Raw genomic sequence first — 13,254 nt, forward strand, 5'->3', positions numbered from 1 at the left:
ACAAATCAATTATTCGAAATCATCATTATTCTTCAATCCTAATACATCTCCTGGTTTGCTAGCCCAAATAGCCAGATTTTTTGGAATACAGTCAGTTGAGAATCCAGGCAAGTACCTTGGTTGACCGACAATTTGGGGATGTTCTAAAGTGTCAGCTTTGTCTTATGTCAAAGAGAATGTGCATAGAAAACTTCTGGCTTGACATTCTGGTTTCCTTAATCAAGTTGGAAAAGAGATTCTGATTAAATCTATCGCTCTTGCTGTGCCAGCTTATCCGATGATGTGTTTTAAATTTCTAAAGAGTCTTTGCTTGCAGATTGATTCTTTGTTGGCCAAATTCTGTTGGGGTAACAGAGGTGCCTCTAGTATCCATTGGAAGAGTTGGTCTTCTTTGGATTTACCTAAATCTCAAGGAGGGATGGGATTTCGTAATCTTCAGAACTTCAATCAGGCTTTATTAGCAAAGCAATGTTGGAGGATGTTGATGAATCCTTCAGCTCTCTGGATTCAATTACTTAAGGCTCGGTATTTTCCGACGGATAGTTTTTTTTTACAAGCTCGGAGGGGTTCATCTCCTTCTTGGATTTGGAAAAGTCTCCTGTTTGGTCGTGACCTTTTGGTTCCTAAGATTGCTTATCAAGTTGGAAATGGTGGTGATGTTCCTATCTGGAATACTAATTGGTTTCCCCATCAGATCAATTTGCGGCTGTTACCTCCATCTGGGAGTGTAATTCCTACAATGGTGGCTTCACTTATCGATCAATCTTCGTGTTCATGGAATCTTGGTTCTATTGCTCGCTTTCTGAATCCGGATCAGACTCAGGCTATTTTGAATATTCCTTTGGTGTCTTCGATAATTCCAGATAGATTGATCTGGCCTTTAGAGAAATCGGGGAACTATTATGTTCACCAGCATTCCTCTACTTCTTCCAATGCAGGTTCTATTTCTTCTGTTTCTCCTACTCCAATCCTTTGGAAGAAAATCTGGTCATGTCCTACTTTACCAAAAATTAAAACTCTGTGGCGAGCAACGTCTAATTGCTTAGCTACTCATGCTTTGTTATTTAGACGTCATTTAACTAGTATTCCTCTTTGCCCTATTTGTAAACAGGCTTCTGAAACTATAGAACATATCTTATTTGACTGTTCTTGGTCTAGGAGAGTTTGGTTTTTACATCCCCTTGGTTATCGTCCTCCTCTTCCTTTTTTGTGTTCTCTTAGCCACTGGTTGGTTAATCTTCATTGTCCTTCCTCTTTCCTTGTTCATGATCAACGTATCTATCGTACTCATTTTTCTTATGTACTTCGGAACATTTGGAAACATAGATGTCTTTGTGTGTTTGAAAATGTTCCTCCAAATCCTGATTTGGTTGCTTTTCTTTCTTTTCTCTCTTCTTCTCATTTTAGTTCTCAGTCTACCTCTTCTTCCCTTCCTCCTGTTAGTTGTTCTCAAGGTCAGAGGCTTCCTCCTTTGCCATCCCAGATAAAAATAAATGTAGACGCATCTTGGACTGCTGGTGCAACTGGTTTAGTGGTAGTTGCAAGAGATTCTAATGGAGTTATTGCTCTGGGTTGGCTGAGTTCACAATGACGTCATCTTCTCTGGTCACTGAAGCTTTGGTGTTGTGTCTGGGAGTTCAATTAGCTATCCTGTTACCAGATACTCACTTTGTGTTCGAATCAGACTCTTTCCAACTGGTTAGACTTTTGTTGGATCATTCCTTGATTGCAGACTGAACCGTGGTGCCCATTCTGTCTCATATTAAAGCTCTAACAATTGCTCTTAGTTCCTTTAGCTGGGGTTGGACCAGCAGAGAATCTAACAAAGTGGCAGACTGTGTTGCTTTGTTAGTTCGCAAGAGGGTGTGTCCAGCTGATTGGGTTCAGTTTCCACCTCCCCCCTTGGCTCAGTTACTTTCTTTAGATGGCTTGTCAGTTCCTGCTTGGAGGTTGTTTTAGTTTCTTCCCCTTTTCCTCCCTGTTTTGGGAAAGGTTTGAAGTGTTCTAATTTGTTTTCTCTTTCTCAGTTCAAAAAATAAAATAAAAAGTATACCTCCTTTGGTTTTTGTAAATCTACAATTTCTGTTTTACCCTTGAACAAAATGAAAGCAAAGTTTACTTTCCAAAGCAAATTTCCTACAAGAATGTCAAAATCTGTTTGAATTGGGACCAGATTTTTCTGATTACCCAGTGGACAATAAGATGGCTTGACCAAAGGATAAGGAAGGTATCCCAGAAATCTGCATGAATGGCAGAAATCCAGATTTTATGAATATGAAAAGATTTTTGAGTTCGGCGCGGGAACTCATATCCTCTGAGAAAAATCATCCAGTTGATTTAGAATTGTCCATAGGCAAGATTCAACAGATTTGCCATTTTGAGTGAATAATAATGAAATGCAAATGCATGACTGTTTAAACACTTGGGCCATGAGATTATATTGAGCTTCAAGAGGATCAGCCCACACATATTTTCAACACATGAGCTCAGAGCCTCAGACCAATGTTTTGTTGACTAGGAGAAATCACCTATCTGGGGTCGTAGGATTTTCTCTAGCTAGAAGAGAAGCTTGCTCCAAATAAGACTGTTACATGCTTGCCGTGAGGCTCGGGACTAAAATTTGGTTCTCAATCTTCGGCAGTTCCTATTATCTCCGTCTCTTGCTGGCCAGCCGCCAATAAAATAGAATGGATTCCGTGTTAGGAACAAAAAAAAAAAAATCCTTTCATGGATTTAGAATAAGGAAAATCAAAGGAAAACTGAGGGAAATAAACTAGATAACTTTTATTTTTAAATAATTGTGGATTGGGGGGTGATGGTGTGGTGGACTGGTGGGAAAGAGTCTGGTCGGAGGGTGTCAAATAATCGTAGAACATTTTTTTGAAATATATATATATATATATATAACGGAATTATGTAACTGATTATGACACTGGGGTTCTATGATCGTTACCTTATATAAATTAAACCCAACCACTTCAGATCCCTTGTTTGATAACCTAGAGAGAGAGAGGCCTTTTCGAATATTCCCAAGACCCAAAACAGCCTAAACGATCTAGCAAACCATGCCAATGGGCACAGGCACAGGCACATCACAAATTCACAACTTGCTCCACATCACACGCCATTAAGTTAATTTATCAAGATAATCCTAGTTTATAAAATTGTCCACCTGTTTGACTATTTTTGGTGAGTGCTCAGATTTCTTGTGTGGTCGGTACTGTACATAATTAGCATTGCCTTAATAGACGGTTTCCAAAACATTACAATATCCACAAAGCAGCCTATAAAAGCCGAGGGACTACCTCGAACTCCTTTACATCAAAATCTAGTTCCTTACAAGTTACAACACCCCCGCCCCCTTTTTCTGGTATTTCCTTGGCACTATAGTTTTGTTTCTACATTTTTGACCACTACCCAAGTTCATTTTGCCGCGAGTTCAGTTATCAGAAAAATGAACTTCACTGCAGCTGTCAGAAATTTGCTCGACCTAGTTCTGAGACTGAGCCCATTTGGTAGTCCTCATCATGATCCAGAGGCAGCGGCGCCTGATCAAGTTCCACATCGCCAGAACTTAGACTGGGCTAAGATAATTATGGTGTTTAGCTTGGCATCAGCAATTGACATAGCTCTCCTATCAGTCCAAGTTCACTTCCGCCTTCCTGCAGTCTTCTACTTTCTCGAGCTTGCCATCTTGCTTGCCTTTACTTGTTTCTTCACAAGCAAGTTAGTTCATCCCAACTGTCCACTATTTGTTCAGGTGCTCGAGCGATGTGGCATCTTCTTTGGCGTCACTGCCTTCTTCATTTCCATCACTATTCCTTTTCCGGCTGTATGGTTCAAATCCATAACCTGCTTCATATATGTTGTCTCATGGCTCGTGATATTCTTTTGTAATTCCTTGTCTGCTTAATTAGAGACCTAATCATGAAAATTAATGACTTGGCAATATTGTTATATATGCAGGCCATTCATGGTAGTCAGGAGGTTGCATGCAATTTCTCTCTTACACTGTTTCTAACGGGGGTTGATAAGGGTCTAATAATAAGGGGATATTCCAGTCATTCCACCACGATGATAACTGATCATTGTTGCATTAGCAGATCTGCCTCACTTTTTTTTTTATTATTGGAAATTTGGAACAGATCTGGATCATTTAAGACATTGAAGTTAAATTAGATGTCAACACGACTGTATGATTAATTTAAGGAACTAAAAAGCTGCAGCCCAATGGTAGGAACTTAGGATCAGCGAAAGTAAAACATGAAGACTCGCCAGGGTAACAAATAGCAGATCCCATCCGCCCTAAATTCCACAAGTCTCTCATTTGTTCTGGATGGATCCTCTCCTGACCTCCTCTTTCACCTGACCTACCTGACCTAATAGGAGATGATGACACGTGGAAAAATCAGATCTGACGGCCTTCAATTTTTTCTTTTACATTTGCCCTCTCTAAATTCTCCCTTGTTTCTCTTCAAGAAGAACCTAACAGAACCAGAGAATAAGAATGTCTGATAGGCCACTTTGATGATATATGAAATGCCTTGTTCTACTTTGATGACTTCACTTCCTCGGTTCCTCTCCAATCTTCCTCTCTCAGTTTTGAATTTTTCCTCAAAATGGCATGAAAATTGAATATATTAAGGATCAGGCCGATCAGCAATTTGTCATGTTTGACTTGGGAGTTGAGATTAAGATTTAAGACTCATAATTTAGGGCTAGGTGTTCCATTGATTTTCTTAGATTGACTAAATCAATCTTGTTGGTCTTAATTCAAAAATTGAATGATAGCAAATTAGCAGGGGAAGGGAAAAAAAAGAAAAGAAAGAACAACTAAATTAACCTGATTTGTCATGTTGGGGATCAAACCATTACCACAACAACCCAGATTACAATAATTGAATTCCGATCAATCCAACTAATCTATCTCAATCTCATTTTGTCATCTTCATATATTAGAATTTGATCCAATAACCAGAACAAGTCATGAACTGGAAAAAGAGCGAAGTGTTGAAGAGTGAGAACTGAGAAATATTAAAAGAGAGATAACCATTTCAATTGTTGTACACCATCAGATCTGATTTCTCCACGTGTCATCATCTCATATTAGGTCAGCTAGATCAGGTGAAAAAGGAGGTCAGGAGAGGATCCCTGTCCACTCTTTGTTCTGTTATGAGGACATTTAACCTTTATAGAAAAATTAGCTCAATATCAAAGCAAGTATATGATACCTGGCGCAAATAGATATTGTTGTAAGAATAACAATCATAAGCGACATTCGCCAAATTAATTAACAACGATTTAATTTGAAATACGCGATCCACAACCATGAAATGTAAATTCAATATATGATATATATATCCCAACTATATATAGAGCTATAAGATTGCATTATAAAGGTGTCAATGAAAAAGCGTGACATGAAATTTAGTGACTAAACACATTAGACCTTCAGTCCTTCACAAGTAGCACTCTTGACTGTCTTGAGTTTCCAATTACTGCAACAAAAGTGAACTATATGGCCAAATGAAACTTTAGAATCAAACTCTAGCATACATTACGGGAAGATCGATGTGTAAAATCAGAACAAAAAGTAAGAGGGAGGTAACTTGAAGATATTGCATCCTTCAAGTTCCATATCTTCCAATTCGCTTTTCTAGTTTCCGATCATTGGTAAACATTATATCATTATACGCTATTCTTTTCCCACTACAAAGTTCGAAACTTTTTGTAACTACCACCCTAGTGCAGTGAGAGTTTGAAACTGAGTCAAATAACAGATCACATTCATAGAAATTCTGAATAAGAATGTTCTTTTTGGCCCTGTGTTGGCATCGAACCAATAAGTGGAGAAGTGGTAGTTTGTGAGGAAGGAGGTGATTCGGGTCACGGCTACTTATGGTGGCCCAATATTTAAACTGAAATGCCGCAGATCGAATTTCATCAATTTCTAACTGCGCCGCTGTTTTATCAGTCAAATAGTATTTAGTTTTGAGAGGTAAAATCGAAAGTTCGGAAGGGACTAGTGACTTGAAAAGAAGCTATGTCTTCTTTGAGGCTTGACTCTCTGGAGTGTCCATTGACACAACATTGCTGCTCTTTTGTCCATTACCGTCAAAACAAATTAAACTTTGTATGCAATTAAGGTCGGTCAACTAGTCTATAATTGTATACCCTGACAGCTTCTTAAGTTCCATGTAAAGGATGTAATGAAAGACACTATAAAAAACATGCAGACGATGATGATTCAAGTGAATTACAACACCAACAACATAAAAGTATGCTATAATGGATTTTGAAGGCATTTGCCCTCCAAATTCTTACAAAACTTGACTGCTTGCATTCTGCAAACGATGAAGAAATGGCTCAACAAGCAGCACCTAGATACCACAACCTAGACTGGCCCAATTTACTCGTCGTGTTTTGCTCGGCCTCCACCATTGAAATGGCTCTCTTATCCGCACAAATTCACTCCCAACTCCCTACAATCTTTTGCTTCATCGGACTCATCATCATAATTTCATTTACTTGCTTCTTCCTCTGCAAATCTATTCACTCCAACTTTCCAAAACCGGCTCCTGTGCTTGAGCGGCTCGCCATTTTCTTTGGAGTCACGGCAATATACTTATCCATCACAATTCCACAAAGGGAATGGTTCAAGTGTGTCACTTGTTTCATCTACTTGCTCAGCTGGATTACAATCCTCTTTTGTAATTACTTCCATTCTAAGTAGTCAGGCCGGAGATATATAGAACGTCTTTGCCACTGATGTGATTATCTCCTCTTCCTCTAGTTTCTGTAAGAGTTCACACTAAGCTCCCTATAGTATTCTACTTTCTTGTGCTTGTTATCTAGCTTGACTTCATTTGTTACCAGGAACATACATCAGTTCAATCCAATTCAACTGCCCTCGGAAAACGCCAAGTGTGTTCAGAGTCACAGAATTCATCGAATCCATACAATTCCTTTTCGAGCTGCGTTATTCAAGTGCATTACATGTTTCATCTACGCCACGTCTCGGCTTAACTCCTATGCTTAGTAGGAATATTATCACAAAAAATGAGATTAATTAAGATTATTGATCGACTTGGCAAGGTATATTAAAGAGCCACTAAACTTAGTTTTTACAGTTTGGTAGGTACGTTAATTTGAATTGTTCTTTGTTTAGTTACCACGTTATAGGCCTATTGTAAATGTGGGTTGTTATTTTTTAGGAAAGGGTATAGGAACCAGCCCAGAAAAGGCTAACCTCCACTCCCATTATTTGAATTACTACGATTGTGCACCTCCGGAGAACACTAGAGACATTACAAGAATCCTCAATAAGGACATCTCGAATAACTAGCGGAACCTCACAGAGACGAAATTCCGCTACACTACCTACACAAGCAAAAGGTAATGCTTGACCAAATATGAAAGAAAAATACACACCAAAAAATTCCGGAAAAACCTTAACTTTCGATTAACAACTGATGTTATATCAGGTTCTTTAGACTTCCACCACCTACAAAGATTAGTGTGTGTGTGACTAAAACTCTCTGCGTATATCGATGCACATATTTTTCTACCTCAATGTAAATATGTACCTACGTATATTTTCATCTTACTGTAAGATGTCTAAATATATATCCTAGTAACTTGTAGTAGAGCCGAAACAAGAAATTAAAAGCCGAGAGTGTAATTAAAACTTCTTAGCATTTCACTTGAAGTAGATATATTTCTAACTCGCAATCGAAAATTCCTAGTTTATATTGCAACTCTTCTAAAGAAAAGATCTGAAATTTGAACCTCAGAAAGTTCATTATATAGATCAATATGATTTAACAGATTCTGACATCATAAAAACCATTCAGGTCAGTAAAGAAACTTGAATTAAAGAAAAACAAAAATAGGATGGTACCTGTAACAAACCTTGGTCTCTGCAGCGAAGCTGCATAATGTAAGGACGATAATTGGAGGCATTGTAATAGTAATTCACGATCAGATTCTTGAGGAACTTGTCATAGAGCGGCGACACCTCCAGGTCATCTTCGACGACGAAAGCGAACTCGTGCTCGGCGACACCTCCAGGTCCTGTACCTATTATGTTGTTGCGCACCCTGATCACCTGCTCTAGATCCATAATCCTCATCTTAGGTAGCATGATCAAAATTACTTTCACAAGTAAACTACTCAAATCCTCCACCTACATAAGCTTGTCCATATTCAAACATTTTATCTCCACCACTTTATCGACTTCCACCACCACCACCACCACCACCACCATCTGAACTATCTGGAATTGCTACGCCGCCCCACACACTAGCATTATCAGAATCATTTTTCATGTCTCCAACTTCATCAGATAATACCTTGTTTTTTATATCAATTCCAAAATCAATTGCCTTTTCTACAACGTATGAAGGAGGGTTGCCATTTTCATCATCAAGGTCAAGGAGAACACTTGTCACTGATATGATTTGACTCTCAAGAGTTAAAACTTGAACCTTCACTCCTCATCCAGATTTCTTTTACGAAAAATTAAAAATTAGCCGATTCAGAGAATACTCTTCTAGTCTTCTTATTGATATCTATCGAGGCTTGAGGTGATTAATTAATCAAAAACTCATATCGGAGAGTCCGAGACATCTTCAAGTTGAGATTAAAAAAATGAAAATAAAATTTTTCATATATTTCTTCAAAATATCGAAGATATATCGGATATATCGTAAATTTCAGAGATATTTTATGTTATCGGAGAAATATCGCGGAAACGAAAAAAAATAACATATTGACCCCTAAGATATATCGCTTTTTTTAAAACAGAAATATCAGACGATATATCGGAAATGTCGGAGGATTTTGAACCTTGGATTCAAGTAATAGCGCCATTTTTGAAATGTTTGTGGTTTGCACAGCAAGTTTTTGCTAAAAACTTCGTAAAGTACGGGTGGAGTTGACAACACCCGACCCGCTAAAATACGGGTCAAACAAAAAATTCATTCGTTTATTCAATTTTTTTAAAGTTTTATTCATTCGTTTTTTCGATAAAAGTGTTCATTGGTAATGAAGTTTTGAAGTTGGTAATTTTGTGGCTTTAGGTCAATATCTTTGGTCAAATTACACTTTTTGGATTGGGTTAGACTTGTATTCAATCAATCAATGGAAAAGGAAAATTTCAATTGAGTCTCATTACTTTTTTTTTAAATCAGGAAGTCAGAATAGATTGCTTGCTCATTAAATAATACAAGAAATAAAACACACATAAGGACTGACACAAAGAATTACTCTTTCAACTACTAAACACCTAGCTACACTTAAGTACTCAACAATTAAAAGTACATTCATCTTCTCAAACAGTTTATAACTCATTAGTATAAGCATGCCTCACCCACTTAGAATATAGTAAAATGATACAACCGAATAGATGACAACATGGCCTTCATGATTCCTCTAGAATCCCTTCTGGGTCATAGAGACCCAATCCAGCCAAACAAGAACAAACTTGAGAATTAGCCCATGAGCTCGACCTGTAGTTTGGACAATCCAATATCGAAAGAAGATGTCGGCGCCGATGACCATCAATCATTGAAGACCTTACTATCACCACCTTCCAACGTGGTATTCATAACATCAGGAAATTCAGAAGCAACCAGTAGCCAATGAGCTACACCGATCGAGAAGACCCGTGGCAGAAGATCCGGCCAAAAAACAGATCTATTCAACCACCAGCAACAAGTTCTTATCATCATATCTAAGCACGATGAAAAGGGAGTCACCGAGAAGATGGTATCTAGAAACCTTTGAAATTCTAGCCAACCGATAACCTTAGTATCAACAATGTTGCCGCAATCGAGCAAAAATGCTTGCACGCTTGGAGGATCAGGCCAAGTATCACTAGATCCTCCACCATATACTTCTGATGACAAAGAAGGCGTGCCTCCGTCGCCTCCAAGAATACCATCAGAGAGCACAAAACTCCCCCATCTATCAATTTCCCACACAAAATGCAACCCAAAGATTGGATTTAAGAGAGGAGAAGGAACCCAATCCCCCACATGCGTCCTTCCACCTTCCATTGTCGCCACCAAAAAAACAGCAACACTAGAGAGGAGAAGGAACCCCACCCCCGGGTTCTTGGAAAAAGCTTCACCGTTGCCGGCCAATTTTGGAAATTTGATCGAGGGGGATAGCCGTCGATAAAACCCTAGCAGAGCTAGAGAGGAAGAGAGCATTTTGCTATATTAGAGAGTCTCATTACTAGTTACTACTACTCGCAATAAGTATATCATGAAGCCAAGGAGGTTCTCAATCATAGCAGCACATAGCATGCTCCTTCCTCAAAGCCGTCCTAGCAATAGTATGAGCAACTTGATTAGGGGCTTTCGCACATGCTTCAAAGAAACCCACACGAACTCCGTCTTGAAATTGCAGACTCCCCACCTAAATAATGAATGGTAAGTTACATTGAAAAAAAACAAAATAAACTTGGACCAGACAAACTTGTGCTTGAAATTTTTGAGTGAAGATTTTCGTTGGTAAAGGCAACAAAATCAAATGTATTTGATAGCACACACTTCAACACCAATCATTCTTCTATAAACGAAGAGTAATTCTCCACTTTTGACATACTAAAAAGGGAAATGGTAAAAAATAAGCATATTTTATGACGGAAAAAATTATATATTAGTACTAAATGACAACTTAATTATAAAAAGATCAATAGACAAAATCTAATTATAAGATGATCATCTCATTTAAATATAACTTTAAAAAAATGTCAACAAACTTTAAACAAAATTCAAAAACAGTCACTTTTGATTTTTTTCCTGATTGTTTTGCTATTTCTCCACTATTTCTCCTCCTCATTTTTTTACTTCTTTTAATTTCGGCCATAATTTTACTGTCCGGCGACGGATTTGGGCAGGGTTGGTACTGTTGGATAGATTTTTTTTCCTCTTCCATTTGATACTATACCCATTCCAAACCAACCACCGTACAAGGGGCAGAAACCCTCACAAGGGGCTTCCGCCGTCCATGGTGGTGCTCCAAGCTTTTCTGGTAAAACTGAGCTCAAGGCTCCATGAATCTAGCCATTCTCTTTATTCTGAGCACATTTGTACCAATTTTCTTCAATTCTGACATGATTTTGTTAGATTTAGATTTTGCACTTGACACTATGGAATATAGTCATACTATAAGTCACACCATAGGTCATACCATGAGTCACACCAGCAGTTAGTCTAGCTGTTACAATATCGACATTGTGACTAATGTTGTATCTGGTAGTGTGGCTGCTTTTTTGTGACTAAGTTGTGATAAGAAGAAAAGGTGAAAAAAAGGAAGAACAAATGAGTAGAATTAACGAACCTTTGTCTGATGTTATGTGATCTTAAATTTCTCAAATCAACTAATATAATCCAAATATCGACATTAACATTGTCACACTTGGTGTAACACCAATAGCCACGGTAGTCACACTACTTTTGTGTCTAGAGAACTAGTTAGCTACATTAGTAGTTGCACCACAAGTCATACTACCAGCAACACTACCAGTTACACAAAATATTCGTTAGCTACACTATCAGTTACACAACCAATCACATAAATATTGTTCTGTGACAAATGCTGTCACGGGTAAACTGATAGTCATACTACAAGTCACACTATCAGTGACAATAACTTCGTGTTGTAATGGGTAGTGTGAGGGGCAGTTTTTTGAAACTAATCTATTAAAAACCATAGCTAATACAAAATAGCACAAACAAGCAAGAAGTTGCCAAAATCCAGCAAAACCGATAGGGATGAAGACGATGCGAAAGCCCAAATTAATCGGTGGAATTCAATTCGAGCGAAATTGTAATCAAATTCCAAAGCTTCATCAATCTTCTTAGTCAACTCCTTATTTTTTCCTCGCGTCAGACCCGTCACCCCGTGCCTCCTCTGGCGTCATCCCAGTCCTTCTGTCTCCGCGCCTCAAACCTCTTTCTGTCCCCGCACCTCAGACCTTGTCTAGTTACCTAGCTCCTCCTCTAGCATCGTCCCCCTACGCTGGTAGGACTGGGCTTGGTGTTGTACGACTCTATGGCGACCACATAGTGTTGAGATATAAAAAATGCATAATATAAGAAGCATGCAATTGGTTAATTAGCCATATATTTCAAGTTTTTGAAATGGAGCATCACATGCAGTCTCTTTGGCTTTGACCGAGTAAAATCCAATTTGAATCATGTTGGTTGCATATCGATTGGTTAGTTTCAAGCAAGGACTAAAAAATTGACATTATCGTTGATATTTCGGCGGTAATTCCATATTTTTCGGATAAGGATATATCTTTGCCTTACCAAATTAATTTCATTCGAAATTTTCTATATTTCCCGATATTTCTCGATATTTTCCGATATTTTCTGATATTTTCAATAAATTTAAATTTTGTGTACCTTTTAATATAATTTTCTATATAATTAAATTCAATTTCACTACTGATATTTCCTGATATCTCCCGATATTTCTTGATATTTCCAATAAATTAAAAAAAAAATTACATTTTAATATATTTTTCTATATAATTAAATTCAATTTCACGACCTTCTTAGTTACACATTTCATGATCATTATCATATTTTCATGTCTTATTGGGTCATGGATTAGATAAATAAAGTAAATTATTGTTAATTCTCAATGGTTAAGTATATACCGTATCATGTTAACTTATAATACAACTCAATATAACTATAAATTAATGTTTATATCAGATTCTCTATGTGATATAAGACTATAAGGTTCTAATAATTTAAATTTTGTACGAAGTCCTAATAATTTAAAATTTTATATCTCATAGATCCTCTACGTTGTTATAAATCACTCATGCAATTTCATGCTCAATGTATCATATTCATATTATATAAGGTGTGATGACCTAGCATTCATTTGGGTTTCTAGTCATAAAAACAATTAGATGTTTAAATTTTAAAGTGTCAATTTTTCAAAATTCTCGACGACTGTTTCACCTCAAAATTACTACAACTCCTTATAGACTAATAGTTATACAATATTTTCTTACGAAATATAGTAGATAATTGATCATAGAAGCATCTCTCAAAATTTCATTCAAAATTTCCATGTTTTTATTCAAATTTCCATCAATTTTCTCAATTATTTTTCAAAATCGATATTTTCCCGAAATTTCTGTCCAAATTTCCAATTTTTAGACCCTCGATATTTCCGCAATCACCGAAAATTTTTATTCCTTGGTTTCAAGCATCAATCAAGAAG

The 13,254-nt window shown here is 37.3% G+C and overlaps 1 protein-coding gene across 1 annotated transcript; it reads left to right on the forward strand.

Annotated features, from left to right (window-relative positions):
• Positions 1 to 277: 277 nt before the first annotated feature.
• On the forward strand, positions 278 to 1,737 carry LOC126796144 (uncharacterized mitochondrial protein AtMg00310-like). Its single transcript, XM_050522909.1, has 2 exons — positions 278 to 690; positions 1,605 to 1,737. The coding sequence occupies exons 1-2, from the start codon at positions 278 to 280 to the stop codon at positions 1,735 to 1,737; spliced, it is 546 nt and encodes a 181-aa protein (XP_050378866.1).
• The last annotated feature ends 11,517 nt before the right edge of the window (positions 1,738 to 13,254 follow it).

The sequence above is a fragment of the Argentina anserina genome, chromosome 5 (genome assembly GCF_933775445.1).
Source record: "Argentina anserina chromosome 5, drPotAnse1.1, whole genome shotgun sequence".
NCBI lineage: Eukaryota > Viridiplantae > Streptophyta > Magnoliopsida > Rosales > Rosaceae > Argentina > Argentina anserina.